Source organism: Trichoplusia ni, chromosome 23 (assembly GCF_003590095.1).
Source record: "Trichoplusia ni isolate ovarian cell line Hi5 chromosome 23, tn1, whole genome shotgun sequence".
NCBI lineage: Eukaryota > Metazoa > Arthropoda > Insecta > Lepidoptera > Noctuidae > Trichoplusia > Trichoplusia ni.
The window spans coordinates 4,289,354-4,308,897 of record NC_039500.1 but is presented as its reverse complement, the minus strand read 5'-3'; the positions used below and the strand labels follow the sequence as shown (position 1 = coordinate 4,308,897).

General features: G+C 40.7%; 2 protein-coding genes across 2 annotated transcripts; both read left to right on the top strand.

Annotated features, from left to right (window-relative positions):
- The first annotated feature begins 177 nt into the window (after positions 1-177).
- On the top strand, positions 178-2,279 carry LOC113504833 (viral IAP-associated factor homolog). Its single transcript, XM_026887300.1, has 5 exons — positions 178-289; positions 382-514; positions 897-1,125; positions 1,260-1,468; positions 1,848-2,279. Exons 1-5 carry the CDS (start codon positions 284-286, stop codon positions 1,958-1,960), a joined length of 690 nt encoding a protein of 229 aa, XP_026743101.1. The 5' UTR covers positions 178-283; the 3' UTR covers positions 1,961-2,279.
- Positions 2,280-11,214: 8,935 nt separating this feature from the next.
- On the top strand, positions 11,215-12,548 carry LOC113505004 (70 kDa peptidyl-prolyl isomerase-like). The gene is made up of 3 exons (XM_026887522.1): positions 11,215-11,349; positions 11,908-12,054; positions 12,252-12,548. The coding sequence occupies exons 1-3, from the start codon at positions 11,215-11,217 to the stop codon at positions 12,546-12,548; spliced, it is 579 nt and encodes a 192-aa protein (XP_026743323.1).
- The last annotated feature ends 6,996 nt before the right edge of the window (positions 12,549-19,544 follow it).

Here is a 19,544-nt window from a genome sequence, read left to right as displayed (position 1 = left end):
TATTTAAGTTTTTTTTTGTTTGCATAACTGTAATTATACGACGTGGTCTCGGTCCGATGATAAATCTAATCTATTAGTTAACAGTTAAGAGATATATTTAATTGATACAACAACCCAGAAAAACTGAGTCACCTGCTTGTCTTTCTGTCACAATCATAATACTGTCACTCCTGGTCACAGTGGTCACTCCGGATTAATCATTTTGATGCCTTGATGGTGTCAGATTTCCTCCTTTATTTATTCTTATAATTTAAAGCAATAAGCTCAATATTTCTAACACAAAATGCAGGTAAATTGCATATACGACCTTATAGAAATAGCGGTCTAAAAGTTGTCGGTGAATATAGTAAATAAAGTGTTAAACTTGGTGTTTATTTTTAGAATCCAAACGAGGATACAGAATGGAACGATGTCCTTCGCGCTAAAGGAATTATACCTCCGAAGGAGGCGGAGGTTTCAGAAGAACAAATAGTAAATATGATAGAGCAAACCATCAAGCAGAAACAGGAAGAGAGTTAGTATAAACAATACTTGTAGGTTAGGATAACACCTGTTGCTTATAATGGCCCAAAACCATTCATAATTATTTAAATATTACTCATAATATATCTGTAAAGAAGGTGTAATGCTTCATCTTTACAGTGGTATATATTTCATGTAGTAGAATTATAACTGTATCTAAAATATTTTAGTTCCACTTGAGTGCTTCTACATACACTGAAGTAACAGTAATTTACAACAATTTTGGAGCGCTAGTGAAGGGATTTAAACAGTTAAATATGGCAAATGGAATTAATGTTACTTTTAAAGTTATGTCAGTGAGATATTTAAAAACCCATTCTCTTTACTAAGCCATTAATACAACTCTTTTCTAATGGACTTGCTAAATTTTTCAGAGGACAAACAAATGTCCGAACTGGACCTGGATGGCCTTGATGAGCTTGAAGATTCAGAAGACGAAGCTGTCATAGAAGAATACAGAAGGAGGCGTATTGCTGAGCTCAAGAGACTGTCTGAGAAGACGAGGTTCGGTGATATCAGAGAAGTGTCCGGCCAGGACTATGTGCAGGAGGTCAACAAGGCTGGTGAGGGCATCTGGGTGGTTATACACCTGTACAAGCAAGGGTAAGTGGAGAGAAAGGTTTTTTAATTAAAACCATGGTTTTCAAAGTAATCAAATTCTATTGTATCATTTTAATGGCAGATACTTCTTTACCTGATATATATTTATTAATTAATTTTTAATCAACCATTTCCAGTATCCAGCAATGTGCTCTTATCAACCAGTACATGCGGCAGCTGGCTGCCAAGTACCCGTACACCAAGTTCCTGAAGGCCGTTGCACAGACATGTATCCCCAACTTCCCAGAGAGGAATCTGCCCAGTGTATTTGTGTACTTTGAGGGGGACATGAAGAAGCAGTTCATTGGCTCCACAGAGCTCAGAGGGACTTCTCTAACTCTTGATGGTATGGTGTAAATTTATAGAATATTGAAGTATAAGTGGATTTGTAGAATTTTGCTACTTTAAAATTAATATTCTGGCAGAATATGGGAGGCCTTTGCCTAGCTGGGATCTCACACTGGATATATTAAAAAAAAAGATTGACATGTTTGAAAATTCTTTTGCTATTCTTGATAAGATCTTTAATGTAAATAATTGAGAATGACCTTAATTACATGAGTAGATGTATCTTCAGAACAAATTGCTTGAAGAATATAAGGATATCCGTGTTTTCCTACATATCCCACAATGATATGAAATATTCTCAAGCAGCTATAATCACCCTCCGCGCCGGCAAAACCGCGGACTTTAGCTAGTATTTAAGCTGTTATTTCATTTTACAGAATTTGAATACATCCTCGGACAAGTTGGTGCAGTAGACACAAAGATCACAGAGGACCCGAGACCTAAAATCAAGGACAAGCTGTTCACAGACCTTGGATCAAATGACTGGTGATTAGTGAGGATCACCACATCACCAGTGCGAGAACTGTATGCTTTGGTGCGGGTATTGTGCTTAAGTTGCGGAGTATTTATTTTTGTTAAGATATGAGAATAAGTATTGTGTTAATTAACTAGAAAATTGTTTTAAAAGTTATAGTTTTCTCGACCTTATCGCCACGAAGTAATGACGCGATATAACAATATCAGTTGAAGTGCATTTTAATATTTTTTGTGTATTTACTATTTTGTAATGTGTATCATTGAGAGCTTTATTTCTATACAACTTATTGTTGTAACTGATGAGATTTATAAATAAAACAAATGTTGTCTAATTGGTTTTTTATTATTATTTGCATAAAAGATTACCCTCAAGTGCTTAAGTCTAACTATATGGATAATACATTAATCTTCACATTTTCAGTGTTTTGAGAAGATTGGTAAGTAGGTTTATTATAGCATATTGTTAACTAAATCTTGTACACCCTAACCTAATATAAGTAAAAAGGATTCACTGTTCAATTCACCGAAAATGAACTATAATTGTTATTTTTACTTATAATAAAACTGTTAATGAGTCAGAGTCTGAATTCAGTAAAGTAGTTTTTTTAAGGTTTTTACCTGTAGCTCTTAGGCTATTCAAGTATCACACAGGATCGCGTAAATATTAACTTTCCAAAGGAAATAAGTACAGTCATCAAATACTTATTTGCGTAAGGCCGAAAGAATATGAATATGGAAAGGGGTTTTTTTTATTTAAAATTATTAAGCCTGAGCGCAGAATTAGACAACTTTACTAGACTATAAAGAGTAATGTCATCGTACAGGTGTAATTAACAGCCCCTATGCAAGTTGATGGTGGTGACACACTTGGCGATGCAGGGCTCGACGGGGTGTCGCGACTTCATGCCGAGGTCGAACACGCGCATGAGGACCGTGGCCGCGTGCTCCTGCATGCCCACCAGCAGCTCCGGCAGCTTGTCCAGCAGCGACTGGGTCACCTCCGGCTGGTGGGAATCCAGGCATTCCAAGACTGCTTGGAGACCTGGAAGGTTTAATACGTAGTACTAAAGTGTTTTTTTATGTTTATGTATTTATTTGTTGGATAGGTACGAAGAAATTATTGAAATGTATGAGGTGGCAAGGATATCGTTTCTCGGTTATAAATCGTCATTTTTATGAAGTTAAATACAATGGACTGCAATTAGGTTTCTCACTCTTTAGAAGTCTTCTGGGATCTCGAGCAGTATGTCCTTATTCAGTACTTTTAATTAAATTGAATCAGATTTTGATGGCATATTGAATAAACAGATACTATTTCACGGAAATGCTTAAACGCTTGTCTGATCACGGAGCTCTACTAATTGGATATGAGTGAGTAGTGTGTGTTGTGGAGTATGTGGCAGCTGCATACCGGGCGTGGTGTCCGCGACGGCGGGCAGCAGCTTGGCGAGCAGCGCCAGCGCGGAGTGTCGCAGCGGCGCGTGCGCAGCGGCCGCGTGCGGGGCCACGCCGCGCAGCACCGCGCCCGCCCACGCGCCGCCGCCCCACGCGCCGCCGCGACGGACGCCCCACGACTCGATCTCCTAGTCGCACAGACCGTACATTATCTATCTACTCAATTACAAGATGATGCGACAAATGCGACGACTTAAAAAAATATCAATATGCTAACAGACTTTGACTCACAACTATTTTTTGTGAATCATGCAAATGCTATCTGGCAAACAAACCCAGGGCTCGTCTTGCATGGTGATCATTGGTCTTGTGAATAAACTCATCTATTTATGTTGTTCACCCCTTGGTAAATACTAGATGCATATATGTCTACAATTGTCTAAATTTAATGATTGCTAGCTGTATTGGTTATTGTCGAATAGCTGGTGGCAGTTACCTGCAGCAGCCAGTTGAGGTTGTCTGGTGAGTCCCAGCGACGCTGCAGAGCCAGCAGCGCCTGCGGGGGCGGCGCCGCCGACGCCGGCTGCAACACCTCGGACGCCAGCAGCGAGCTCAGCGCCGGGATGTTACTATGTACATACAGGTAAAACATTCACAACTGGGACAGGCTTCAATAAAAGTGAAAAATTTATGGGAAAAGCAGTAGACTGGACCTACAATGGGAGCGTAAAAAAAAAAAGCTAATGATCCCACTTCATCATAAAACAGGTTTATGCTGGTATCTGTGCTCCACATTTTGTCCAAATTCGTCCACTTTTTTTTGTGTAAAAAAGTACCAAAAATCTATCCACATTTACAAACTTTCGAGTTTATATTTTAGATATTTTACAGTTGAAGCTTAAAAGGGTAAAGTTTAGGGGACTTTTATTAGAGACTAGCAAACTCGGCGAACTTCATTTCGCCACCAGATAGCTGTCCCGTTTTTCTGTTGAAATATTTCCTGAATATTCTTTGCTATAAACCTGACGGAGCCCGAGACCTTTCGAACGAATGCAAAACCGTGGAAATCGGTTCGTGCGTTCCGGAGTTATAGCGTCAGATAGGAAAACCCGACAATTTTTTATATATGTATAGTAGATAATTTCTTTTGGATCATTTAAGTGACTTAATGTTAAGAGTGTATTAAATCGTCCTTCATAAGAGTATAAAGCTATATTTGTATGCGTGGTGTGTACTGACGCGATGGTGTCCCTGTGCGCGGCCAGCAGCTGCGCGGCGGGCGCGGGGCGCGCGGCGCGGTACCGGCGCAGCAGCGCCGCCACGCGCGGCAGCAGCGCCTGCCCGCCGCCGCCCGCCGCGCGCGCCAGCACCACCAGGCACTCCAGGATGCTGTGCACGTCCGCGCTGGAACAGGGAACGTCACGTTAGGGATAATTGATCAGATTCAGCTTTCACGCAACGCCATCTAGTCTAAAACTAAGGAATTATGTGTACTAAACATTTGATAAACATACTTACATTTATTTCTAAACTGCTCGAGCTCTAGATTGTAGACCAATTGGCCAGTCTAATATGTGTCGCAACTAACGGACTCATCTTAACAGAGGTCGTAATAAGCCAAGTCAAACAAGGTACTCACGCAGCAGTGGGCCCGAACAGCTCGTCGTCGGGCAGCACCTCGAGCGCGGCCAGCAGATGCGCGTGCTGGCGGGCGGCGGCCGCGCCGGCGCCGCGCAGCAGGGCCGCCGCCAGCCCCAGCGCGCGCGACCCCGCGCCGCCCACGCGCGACCACACGCCGCGCACGTCCGCCTCCATGCGCCACAACCTGGGACAATCATATGTTTTACAGAATACATGATAAATATGCAGATGGTTTGGTTCATGTATCTGCTTATCGCTTCTTTACAGATCACGTATGAGAGAAATGGAAGAAGATAAGAGAAGAGTGGGGAGACATCTATACAACAGTTGAACATTTTGGGCTAGTAATAAAAAAAAATTATGATACCTATCGTGTGACTGATTCATTATTAAATGATGTAACACGTTCGACTCACGATACCGCCGTGTCAGCTCCTGATTAAGGGATCCGGTTTGGTCCGAAACTAGTTGGGCATCCCCGATAAATATGCGTTACACCATTTAATAGTAATAAATAATACTTAAAAAAGTATTAATAAAAGCTTTTAAAAAGTCATACTACGCGAATGCATGCTGTTCTGTAAGCGTCAGCAAACAGCTATGATCATCTCTATAAGTTGAGCACTACGTACTTCTGCGCGTGGTCCTTGGAGTGCGGGTGTGGCGCGGCGATGGCGGTGAGCAGCGCGTGCGACACGCGGTCCGTGGCGCTGGTGGAGCGCGCCGCCGCGCCCCGCAGCGCGCCCCCCGCGCCCCCAGCCCGCCCCCGCGCCCCCCAGCCCGCACAGCGCGCCCCCGCCCGCCTGCCCGCGCCCGCCGCTCTGCACCAGCAGGCGGAGGATCTTCGGCACCTGCGACACGACACATACGTAGAACACATTGTATAGTTGGCGACATCTAGTGGTGACTTATTGAACATGATTCATATACGTGTGCAAATTTAATGCTTCTTTTCTGAGTAGACCAGTATGATGTCACGTGCGTACCTTCATGTAGAGCAGCAGCAGCAGCAGCGGGTCGTGCTGCTGCGCCGCCCTGGCCACGGCAGCAGCGCGGGGCGGGCGGGCGCGCAGCGCAGCAGCAGCGCCAGGCGGGAGTCCGCGCGCCGCCGCGCCGCCTCCGGGCCGACGCGGCCTCCGTCTGCCGCGCCTCCTCCGACACGTAGCGGACCAGCACCTCCAGCTACACGCAGACATGTTACATTATTAAAACAAGTTATACTAATGTACCCTTAATACCACAAAATCAACATTAGCTTCTGTATTCACAGTCAAAACGAAAAAATAAGTGTTTTAAACTTGCCGCGATAATACACTAATAGTAACACAGAAAACACAATCAAGAGGTGTCTTATAAACCTCGAACTCTTTTGAAACTCAACTATTTTCTATGTAGTCTTTGCCAAAGCACTATGAAGTCATCGTTTAGCAATCGAATATTTGATTTTCCTATGAGACATTTACTAGAATCACATTATCCCACGAAGTAATTGAAAAATAGTGGTGCCGATGGTTACCTGCTTATGATCCAACCGCAGCGTGTCGTCGGGCACGTAATGCTTGGGCGTGGTCTTGTCGCGGCCCTGCCACACGCGCGGACTCTCGGTCAGGGTCTCCGCGAAGTCTAGGACTGCACTCGGAGACCAGCCACTAGAGACAACGAAATAACGATGATGATGCTAATCCTTGTACCCGTATTAAAATTGTTTATAACAATTAACAGAAGCAGAATTCATTTTCGAAAATCAACCTTAAGTGTTTGGCACAAGGTGTATTTTTCAATACGAAAAGTCAGATTTCCTATTATTATTTCATATCTTATTTCGGGACTGTATCTCACCCCTCCGGCTGCAGCAGCGTGGTGAGGCAGTAGTGCAGGGTCCTCCAGGACGCGCGGTGTGCCAGCAGCGTCACCAGTAGCGGTCGCCAGGGGGCGTTGCCAGCACGGAACATGAGCTGCATCTGAATTTAAACAAAATAAATTGATATAACCACTTCTATGTTAGTTTTTGAAAATGAAGCATCAACAATTTCGTAGTTTATTTTATGTGCGGTTCTAACTCAGCTTGCATGGTCTCTCGAACACAGGTAATGTGTTATAGAGTCTCCCGAAAACCAATACATCGTAATACTAAGTAATAGTCGCCAGAACGTTTCATGTGATTAAGAATTTGTTTTTCGTATCGATTTGTGTTTTAAATACGGCCATCCTTATTACCTAACTATCAAAATTAGACCGACACGACATATTTCGTGATACCAACAACATATATAAAATGTCGTCCTGACTGAAACATGGAAAAAACTCGAGAGTGACGCAGCTTTAACCACCAAGTAACACTAATTCCTAAACCTAATCAAAAATGATAAAGCACAGTAAATCTTAATATGAAGTTGTCGTGCTAACCTGTCGCTGCCTCTGGTCGCTGGGCCCGAGCGCCTCCCGCTGCAGCTCGGACATCCAGTCCAGCAGCAGGCCGCAGCCGAGCCCGCCGCGGGAGAACACGTGCACCGGGCCCGATACACCGTCCTCGTATTTTACCTGAGACATTAACAACATATTATATTACAAGTCAAAATTGTGAAGGCCAAGGGAGGCGAGATACAGATCATGCGTTAACATTCTTAGCTGACTATGAACATGTACAACTATAAGAGGAAGATTTTAACTTGCCGACAATTGAGAGGGACAATTGAGACCTCAAGATTTTTAAATAAAAATTGCAATTTTAATGATGAATCGACGCCATTAAGAAAGGAGATCCTTACGAGTGGCTAAACCGCTACGTGACGCGACGTGTTACGGCACCGGCGCAACTGATAGCGGTATACGAGGACTGTACTAAGAGTACAGACTGGAGAGAAAGTAATAGTCTTGAGGATATTTCAATGTACCACTTACATCCAGCGATACGAGACGCGCACGTTTTTCTTTACCTGCATGTGAATGTAGATCTTACTGTAGGCAGTGTAGAGTCGCATTTTGTATAGCAGTATCACTCACATTAGACTCGTAGTGCCCCTCCTGGTTCTTCTCCAGGATGTGTGTGATGACGTCCACGATGAGCCGCGTGTCCTGGCTGCTGATGATGCGGTTGCCGAGCGCCTCCAGCGTGCTGGGCGATGCTGACTCCAACACTGATGGTTATAAGGTTGGAAGTTAACTAAAGACTTTTCTTAGTAAAATAGAAGATAAACAGTGAAGATGAGAGCTTCAGTCTTAGAAACCAGTAAACTAGGTGCCTCTGCTTTAATACTATTAGGGAGATGAGATTAAGTAGATTAAAGATTAACTTATTTTTTTTTGCAGCTAGCTTTAGATAATGCTATTTGTCAGATAAGATCCAACTTGTTAATTTTAATTGGAAGTTTTAGAACTGGCAGATGACAATATGAATTATGATAAACGCTTTCCTATGTAGTTCACAATAAAGAGGTTATCTTTCTAACAATTGTGATTAAAAAGTTCTGAAACTGATATTGTCTATTTGAGTGACTCTCCCCAGTAGTCGTATGTATACTGACGCGCGATGAGCTGCTGCTTGGTGGCGTGCGGCGGCACGTGCGCGCCCAGCTCCTGCTTGAGGGTGCTGCTGCAGTTCTGCGACATCGCGCGCAGCACGTCCACCACCGGGCCCGTCAGCAGCTTGCACTGCATCAGGAGCGTGTCCGCGATCTACAGACATATTAGAGATATATAACTTAATTGTTTTAGGACTTGTTTTGTAGCATTGTATGTCGTTCAGAAGTCTGGATAAAGCTGGCACAGTGCCGTAGTATTTGGCATGAGAAAGAGTAGGCCTATGCCGAGTAGTGAGAGGACAAAGGCGGTGGATGATAATATTTATGAAATTGTCAAGTCTTTTTCACGATAAGTGGTTCTTGCTCAAAAGCCAGGATCGTATCCCATAAAAAAATAGTATTTTCAAGAATTGGGCAAAAAAACACATTTTGAATCACTATAAAGAGTAAATAGTAAAAAAAAAATTGATGGTGCAAGCTCATCCATGATCATCCGTGATATGTCAGATCCTGCCTCATGACCTAACGGCGTTCAATGAGACTGCCTGATACTATCTAGTGGAGGGTATTTGATGGAACGTACCTGCATGAGCCTCGTGTCGGGCAGCGGCAGCAGCGCGCGCAGCAGCGGCGCGGCGTGCGCGGGCCGGCGCGCCAGCCCCGCCGCGCCGCCCGCGCTGCCCGCCAGCTCGCGCAGCCACGCCGCGCAGCCCGCCACGTACGGGCCCGCGCCGCCGCCGCCGCGACCCGCACTCACCTCCGCCGATATCAACTGGACCATACACACGAAACATGAAACATTACCTACTATTATGTACACACTGCAGTGGAAACGAAAAAAAATATATTCATCCATTTATAGCCCTATCTGTGGCTAATAGAGTACCGGGGCCACGAGGTCTTTTACCGTACAACATCTATTTGCAATTTGGGAGCAGTATCTAGTTTGTAATGTAATGAAATGTACTGTGAATAAGTAGTATGCCTACTCACGACATATTTCACATACATACGACATATTTACATAAGGCTTTCGATAAAAACTGTTTAAAATGTCTAATTAACAATAAAACTCAACTTCATGATAAAAATATTAATGTTTTACAGAAATTATTCTTCATTACCGCCACTTATTTTAGGTATATAAGGAGTCTCTCTTGGTAAAGGAACATCAATATGAACTTACAGATATAAGCTGAGTGAAAGGCTGTATCCAGGTCTCCGTGGAAGCTGTTGGCGGCGGTGAAGATGGATGACAGCAGCGGGCTCACCAGCTCCAGCTGCAGTGGCGCCATCACCGCGGAACTGCCCCAGTCGTCCTCCGCCTCCATCGGGAGCTCCTTCTCCGCGAATAACGTGTCATCTGGACAACAAATACTGACTCTTCAACTACTCCCTTGACTGATGCTACAAGAGCAATTTTATCTAGTATTCAGATTTGCTATGAAATAGCAATGCCTGAAAAGTTTTTCTCTTTGTGTTGCGAAGAGCACTTACGGTAGCCCATTTAAATATAAATATTTAAGCGGCTTTTTAGATATGTACAAATATTTTAACTCATGTGAAAAAATAATAGTAAGCAAATTTATTTTTTCACAAAGACACAGAGTCTTAAAATTGGTTGAAATACTTTACACATGAGATCATCATCATGATCCTAGCCGTTTCCCAACTATGTTGGGGTCGGCTTCCAGTTTGACCGGGATTAAGCTAGTAGCAGTGTTTTACAAGGAGCGACAGCCTATCTCCTCACCCAGGAGTGGAAGGATGTTTACACACATTGAAATGTGATCTTTATTACAAGGTTCCCATAGTATTACCAGGCATGTAGGTGGGCGGCTGCAGGCGCAGCGTGGACGCGAAGGCGTGCCCGCCGGTGGCCCCGCGCGCGCGCTGCACGAGCAGCAGCTGCGCCATGTAGTTCCGCTCCACGCCCAGGCGGACCACGCGCCCGCCGAGCACGCGTCCAGCGCGTTCAGCAGCGCGCTGGGACAAGTTGGAACACGTATTATTATTCAGTATTTTATATAGAATAATAGTTTTGACTGCTCTGCGCCAAATATTGAATATCACTAGACCAAACCGACTTAGTGATATTTACCAGTCTATTGCAAAATCTTTTTTGTGACTTCCTTACTAGTTTTGATCACACGAGCTTTGGAAGCGGGATGTAGGTGTGGACATAATAGAATACGGTCTAACTACCGTAGAGCCCAGTTAATAATAATATCATATAGTGAGACCGAATAATTGGGCAGCCAGTACGCTGAGGTTCAGCCAGAGCCAGAGCGATCCCGTGACTCTGGCTAAAGCAGTAGAAGGGGCTCGGGGTGATTTTAGTCGGTGGAGGTGCGACATATCCTCACGGCATGCCCTCGACATTGGTTGAAATCATTAGCGTTTCACTCCGGAAAATAAAAAGTAGGCTGAGGTTACCTCATGGAGGCCACGGGCATCCCGAAGGTCTGTATGAAGAGCGCGAGCTTGGCGGCGGGCAGCGCCCTCATGCCGGCCTCCAGCAGCGCGGGCCTGGCCGAGCGCACCATGTGCAGCCGCAGCCAGTCCGGCAGCAGCACCGCCTCCTCGTCGCTGTCCACGTTGAAGGCCTGCGGGGCGTCGTTTCCTCATTGGGGACTGCGATACTTTTATAGACAGAGACTTTGAATTGATTCTGCAGCAAATGTGTTGTGGTGAGGTTTGCGAAGCCACGATGGTGTATAAAGATGAGGATGGCACGCTCATGAAGGAGATATCGTGTAAGGTGGAGCTGCGGGAGGTGACTGAGGAGCAGCTGATCAGTGATTGGAGTTGGGAGCGGCTGTATGAGGCGGCTGTACACCACAAGGTACTTCATGAACATTCTTAGTCCCTTGAACATGATGTTATATAAAAAAAAAACTTTTTCATTCACCATACTACAGATAGTTCAAGTTATCTGTGTGCGCTGCGCTTAGCGAGCATGGGATTGACAGTTATACTTTATTGTTGAAAACATAATTAGTGTGACAGTGACACACAAAAGAAAGCTATATTCTTACACATCATCACTGTATTTAAAATCATTTTTCCTATCATGATGCTCTAAGATCACTTAAAGTGACTACACCAAGTTTCATTACTGATACCAACCTGCATGCTACATATGATGTAATTTCAAGATAAATATTATTTTTCTTGGATTTTGACACGCCACTTGGCTCTCCAAATTACATATTGAAAACAATATAAAATAATACTTTACGTAGTGTCTGTCATTGTTTTAATACTTTTATATGTCAAAATACTTTTTAATCATAAGTTTTGACATTCATTTTAATGCCAAAACTTATGATTAAAAATGTGAGTGACCAGTTGTGATTCTAAAAAGAGTATTATTAGGTATTTTAAATTCTCTTTGAATTAGGAGCGTGGTGTGGAGCTGTTCAAGCAAGGGAGGGCTGTGGATGCATTCCGCAGGTTTAACAAGGCCCTGAAGATGCTGATTGCCACTGAGCCACTAGACCCAGCAGTGGTTAGCGAGGAAGTGGTCAAAGATATGGTCAATCTGAAGGTGAGGTATAGTCTGACTTCCTATTAGAAGCCTAGTTGATGTTATGATACAGCTAGTTTAAATATAAGTTTTTATGCCTGTTTTAAACAGAATTCAAAATTACGATTCCAAGGATTATTAAAACTTTATTTAACTATTTGAATAAAAGAATTCTTAGGATATGCCATACTAATATTAAAAAATATCTCTGGTTGTAGGTCAAATTGTACAACAACTTAGCACACTGCCAGCTACAGTTCAATGAGTATGATGCTACCTTGAAGCTGTGCAACAAAGCCCTCAAGTTTGACCCCGAGAATGCTAAGGCACTCTACAGGAGGTCAGCCGCACACTCCGGTTTGAAGATGTATGAAGAAGCTTGGACTGACATCCAGAATGCTCTACGTTTAGACCCAACAGACAAAGCATCACAACGAAAGGCAAGCTCACTCAAACCAAGAATTGAAAAGATCAACAAAGATTACACCAGCGTCATCAAGAAAATGTTTAGTTAAGTAAATCACTGATCTCTGGAGTTTATGCTAATGATACATTGGAATAAAACTATTGGAACTGATTCTATCTTGATCTTTCTCGAAAAATCATAATGTTGGTAATATGAATAGCAAGTATATTGCAAGTGAAGTAGGTTGTGGGAGAGTTTGGCAGCCAGCCTCAACATAAATCGGGTCTAGACAGAAAGATTTGAAACAAAAGAATGAATTAAAGATAGTTTTATCCCAATATGACTAATCACTTTTGATTATCTGAATGTTAGTTCCCTTTTCTGTGGCTCTATCATTGTAAGGTGTGACAATTTACCTCTGTATCTCATCAGGGAAGACTGTGATGTATTGACTATGTAGTGAGTGTATTTTGGACCCTGTGGCCCATACTCTACATATCTTGAAGGTCATGGAATGCTCAATATGAATATTATGGATTAAATCAGGGATTTGAAAACAATTATTTGAGAAATAACATCTTGTGCAATGGCACTTTTTGTTTGGCCCACGATACACGGTTTCCTTGGGGTCACGGACAGTAAAGCTTGGTGCTATGAGGTAGCCAGGGTATCCAAAATATTTTTGAGAGCCAGTAATACAGTCGGCAACGAAAATGTTTATACGGTAATGCTCAGTGCGCGTGGTTTGTAGCTAAACGCACGCGTAATGAATTGCGAAGTGTACTCATTAGTGAGAGAGCTGTCCTAGCGCTAATTAGTTAATGTATCATACGGGATTTGACCTACATTTTCATACCATCGCGGACTGCAGCGCGAAGGATTTCTCCTACAGATATATAACGAGCTGTGACCAAATTTTCTGCATCCGTGGTCAGTTGGTTAAAGATTTATGACACCTAATTATTTATTTCTAATTTCTTCTTGATGTCTTCTTTTCCTATATGTAAAGTCGATTTGAAGAAAGTACGTGGTTTATAATCGTTAAACATTGGTAGCAGTCTATCGTCATCGTTTAATGAAACAAATAATATTACAGAGATGACGGAGAATAATATTTAATGATTTGAACTCGGATAAATAATTGTTCTAGACAAGTTCGAATAATAATGACCACTTTGTCAGTGGCTTTACCTGCTTGGTATGTTTACCGTCAACCTGTGTGTTTATAACCCCGCTCTGAATTCCCATAATCGTATAATGTTGTCTTCGTATTTATGTGTCAAATTTTCTATGTGTATAATGTAGGCAGAAGTGTACGAAAAGATTGAATCTTACGAAATACCTATTAGGTATATAATTATATACCACTCCATGTGCTGTCTTATCTATGTCCAAAATTAAAGCTATTTTTGAAATAAATATTTATGTCTAGCACAAGAAAATGCATTTATGTATAAATGTTATGATATAAGTCTTCAAATGAAATCATTCTGTCGTGTTTTTGAATATCTTCTTGTTAAGATCGAAATATAGATAAGTGTATAGAGTTGTAAATATTAGAGTAAAATATATTCCTTATCTTTGCGTGTTTGGTTTTATTGTTGGTAATCATTGAGGCTGTCATGCTTAGCCTACCTTCACGGGTATACATAGTCGGGTACGAAAGTGGTCGATCATAAAGATACAAAATCAAAAGATTTTTATTTCAAGTAGACCGGTTTCAGGCACTTTCTAAACCTTAGTATTATTGACTTAACTAGCTACGCAGCATCAGCCGAAATCTATGCAAACCTAAAAACAACAAAAAAATTCTCATAATTCGTAATGAAAGATAATAACACAGCAACAGACTGCAACCAATGCTAAAGTAAGTGTTATAGTATACTATAACATCATTGACTGCAACTGTAACAACCAATATAAACTATGGTTAAGAACGCGACATCATACAGTCATAAAGATTCGTGAACGATTTTTGCAGATTGGTCCTATTGTATCCTAGTACAGAACCGTCACTGTTTTCAGTCAACCGGTTTTCATTAATAAGGTAATGTTTTGCTAGGCACTGAGTCGTCAGAGGGGCATCAGTCGCGCGGAGTGGAGGCGGATTCCCAGTGCTTTGTTTCGCGCGCTATCGCTTCGCTTGTTTGCCAACAAATCTTTGTTTTGATTTGATGTTGCGTATCTGATAATACTAGTATTTCTATTACAAGCTATGTAATCGTGTGTTGTATGATCATTATTTTATCTTTATTTATTGGCCGTTAAAATTAGGAAAATTCTCACACGATGTAGATATAAATAGATGGTCTGCTTTAAGTGTATTAGAGACTTTCAAAAGCATAGATACTTTAAAACAATGTTTTTTTCGGTGTTCTTTTCCGCGTTGTTAAATATTAATAAATAAAAATCGCACCTATTTGAAAATACTCTCTCTACTCTTAAACCCGGTTAATATTGGTATGTACTGATAGTATGTTTCATGAACTTTCAATTATCTATCAATTATATTTCATTAATAACTTAGTACTTTAGAGCACGACTCTTTCAAAAACTAATGTCAAATACACATTAAAAGTTCCACTAATCGCGCCTCCCCAGAAGGGTCAGATCTCTGTTACATGCGCTGGCCAGTTCGAAGTCCAGATTTGCTACCTATCGAGCACCTTTGGACGAGCTGAAACGGGGAATATGAGCAAGAAATCCTGCTCCTGATACTCCAAACTACAAGACTTGAAGAATTTGACGACATTCCACAAAGAAGCGGAGGAAAATTTAATTAGGTCGATCAGAAACCCTGCGAAGCTGTCATCATTGCAAGGAGAGAACACTATATTTTATGCTACTTTTTGAGGGTTTTATTGCGTTATTTGATGTAGTTTTTGTAACTGTTTTCTGTTGTAATAAAAGTCTATTTTGTTTCTTTACAAATAACTTGTTTTATTTTATGCCTATATTCACAATAACAAATAAACTTTGTTTTTTTCTGAAAGCTAAATAAATTACCATTCAAATGCTATACCACACGCATACTCTTGCCATCGAATAAATATGGTAAAAGTATTTTTAAGGAGTTGCGTTTTTTGTGACTCCGAATGTAGTACCTTAGATATATTAGGAAACTGTTTTTGCTTAATTGTGTTGTCTTGTAAATCCACTTGTGTTCAGTACTGTACTTTTTTTGCTTCTATTCGTCATGTCTGCGGTATCCACAGTCAAGCTAGATGAAAGCCAAAGAGATTCGGTTTGTTTACTTACTTCAGAAATATAAATAAACAAAATGCGAAGTAAAAACTCCAAACACAAATTAAGATCAGAGAATGTGTTTGTGCGTTTGGATCACAACATACAGTATTAATGTTCTGATATCATAGTCCCGAAGAATATACCCATTAAAGTTCTTGCATTATTTCAGTGCGTTCAGATGTTTATTACGTAGCTAAATAAGACCCGCCCTTGACACAGCGAGTAGATCAAATCTCGTGGACGTATGACATCACTTCGGTTATGGAGATGTCTGACGTCATGGTGTGTACCATTGTCAGTTAGCTACAGAAGTTTAACTCCAGCGCGGCATCGATGCAAGAATTTATTCGGATGATGTTCAATGATGGGCTCACCAGATAAATTCGATGAGCCCTACTGTGGTTGACTAATTTAGTACGAGATGTAGGTTTAACTAGGCATTGTCCAGCTTGTTCCTACTGGAGTACTGGACCTTCGTTTTACATCTAAGACGTGGTACGCGCCGTCTGCCGTCATCGTCTGCCAGTCTACTTCTAACCGTTGGGAAGCGCGGACAACACACGTTAGTGCAGTTTTATTACAAGAATACTTTCGTGTAAGATATGACCAGTGAGTATGTAATCATTTTACTTTATTTTCGTTCTGTTGTATAAATTTCAAAAGTGGAAAGTGTGCGGTGTTATAACACGTTTTTTGTTGTGCATTATATCATGTGTTCGTTATAAGTTTGCGTAAACAGTGGTCAAGTTGATCGGTACGTTGTGTTTTGTTTCTACAGGTATTTTATGACTCACGCTCATATTAGCGCGGCTGAGCAGAGTACTGTAGACCTGGGACCTGGGACAATAGTAGCATAGCGGCAAATTTAACCTGCGTTTTTTTCATTTTAAGTTAAACATAAAGCTTTTCCTTAAAAGGAGAACTCAAATCTTCAAAAATCCGGAGAAAAACAAAATACCTTAGATATTTATTTGTCACACAAGTGCCATCAAGATGTGTTGCATTTAGCTCAGTGTATCTCATTTAAAGCGGTTGGTAGTCGGAGTCTTTTCACGAAACTGGAAGACTGTCCTAGAGGAACACGATCCTATATGGCTTAAGTACCTATTCCTGTCAGATAGGTAATCACTTTTGGTCTATGGGCTAAAAGATCCCGCCACCATCCAAAATTCTGTCGTTTATGCTCGGATATATAATCGAAAAAAAAAAGATTATTTAGAGGAATGCCTTCCGTCATAGCCTGTTCGGCCAAACTTCCAACTTTCGTTCTTTTTCTCAAGAATGTGCGGCAGAATCCACTGTACCTATAAAAACACTGAAGGATGCTTATCTGAAATTAATCGGCATGCTAGCATGTCCATAATATGATTTAGATAGATCGGACACTTTTAAAGTCAATCAACCGGCGTCGCTGCCGCGCAACAACAATAAGTAACTATGCTTCTACGGTATTACGCTAAGGCAGTGATATTAAATGATGTAAAGGGCTACTTTGTTCGTAATTAAATACTTCCAAAGCTTAACGTATATATATCTCTTGATAAGGATTAGGGGATAACTTGATAGGGGTTATCCCCGACGCAAAAAGTTTGACGTGTTTCTCTGACTGTATTAAAAGTGAATTTGTGCAAGTGTTCTTAGGCATGTTGAATTGTTTAGACGTGTTCGGGGTGAAAGGGGAAGAATAACGGAATGTCTGCAAATATACTTGAGTGGGGACTCAATGAGAGCGCACTGAAAAAAAATAGTAATGACATGATCGAGAGACTCGCTTCGTTTATTGCAATCCATAATGGATACTTAAGTATTTACAGCTGGTAAAAGAAATGGATAGGTACCGAAACCCTATCATGTATAGCAATTTTTGAATAATTAGGTAGGTAAGGAGAGATTTAAGAGCGTTTTATTTATTTTCCTTGTTATTACATTCACTTTACATTCTCATTAGACTGCTAATTATTTATTTAATTATAAATAACGTAAATACTCATTTTTATTTATTTATTTATATTTAGCGTTAATTATTTATTCGTTAAATATAAAATTTAACTATTCAATATTCAATTGTTTGTTTAATTGCTTTTATTTAATGTAGTATAACCGTTTTTGCCCTCTGTATGTGGATGGAATTTTCGCAGCATAAGCAATGTTTCCCGCCGATCAGCCTTGGAGTACAGCCTTACAGCCAATCGATGCGAACAGAACGCGCTTCTCTTGTTAATAATAAACGTAGTTCCAATGTTTTTGCAGAGGTCATACGTATGAGAGCCATTGATTTTGCTGCTATTATTCTATGTCTACATATAGAGGGCAAAAATTGGTTGGTAAATAAAGGATAATTATATTAAACTAGCTTTTGCCCGCGACTTCGTTCGCGTGGAACAGTGACTTCCGGCAGATTTTTGGTTTTGGGTTTGGGCATTTTCTTTGTACTAAAAGTAGTATTATATTTTTTTATGTTATTTTATTATTTTTTTCATACCTTTTTACTATTTATTTACTTTTTTCCGATGAATTAAAACAACATGAACCGAACTCGTGTAACGATCGACACCATTGCGCGTAGTACTAATAGAATTATCTATACTCCGTTAGAGCATTTTCTTTGTAGTAAAACTTTTATTATATTAATATTATTTTTTTTACACCTTTTTACTGTTTATTTACATTTTTCTGATGGATTTTCCGATGAATTAAAACAATAACATGAACCGAACACGTGTAATGACACCATTGCGCGATTAACGCCATCTATCTACGGAGCATAGGAACAGCTCGACATTTGACCAATAGATGGCACTATTGTATAGTATGTCCGTAATAAATTTTATTTTTTATTTTTATTTTTTGTAATAAAAACTATCCTATGTCCTTTCTCAAGTTTCAAACTATGTCTGTACCAAATTTCACACAAATCGGTTCAGTAGTTTAGGCGTGAAGAAAAGACAGATAGACAGACAGAAAGACAGACAGACAGACAGACAGAGTTACTTTCGCATTTATAATATTAGTTTGGATTAGTCTACAGTTTTCTGTTATCCAATTAATAAAACGTACCTACCCATTTACGGGTGACAATTCCCAATTCCATTTCAGATAAGGATAGATAAAGTTATCCTCAACGCACCATATTCGGTAAACACTTACTAGGGTAAAAAGATATAAATAAATAAGCTTGTTATATTGAACCTACAGTAAATGACGTCACGCGACATAATTATCGGCACAACATATCAATTGAGGTAAATAGTGTGTCTAGACATTCTCGTGACTACATAAACTGCAGGACGGCCAGGCGGTTTGTTTAGACTAGTCTGGAGTGCCTCAGTGAGGGTATAAAGTATTCAGAAGAACTAAGTAAACATTTTTACTCATCATATTTGTTTGTATTGACTTAATATGTTTTTTCCTTATGGTGTACAATAAAGATTATTCTATCTATCTATCTAAATGTTTTGGCCGAAGAAGATGTTTTGCGTCCAGCGATAGTTAATTATCCATCAGAAAATATCATTTATTTTCCTTTGATTAAAATCAAATCATAACATTCGTACACGTTTGGTTAACATTTACCTAATTATGATGACGTAAACACATTTTTTTTAATTTGTCCTGAGTTAAATACCGAACGCATGGATACTCAACTACACAAGTTAGGTCATTCAACTGTCGGCTGCAATGGCGGGGTGTGCGCGGGTAAGTGGGTATTTGGTGCTTTTCTCATTTATTTATTTATTAATGCTGTTAAAAGGGTGTCGATACAAAGGCTAGACTGAATACGAAACTAGACTTAGGGGTCATCGTCTTGATGGTGTGTTTATGAAGTCATAACTATTTGGGACATTTGGAAATTCATTTT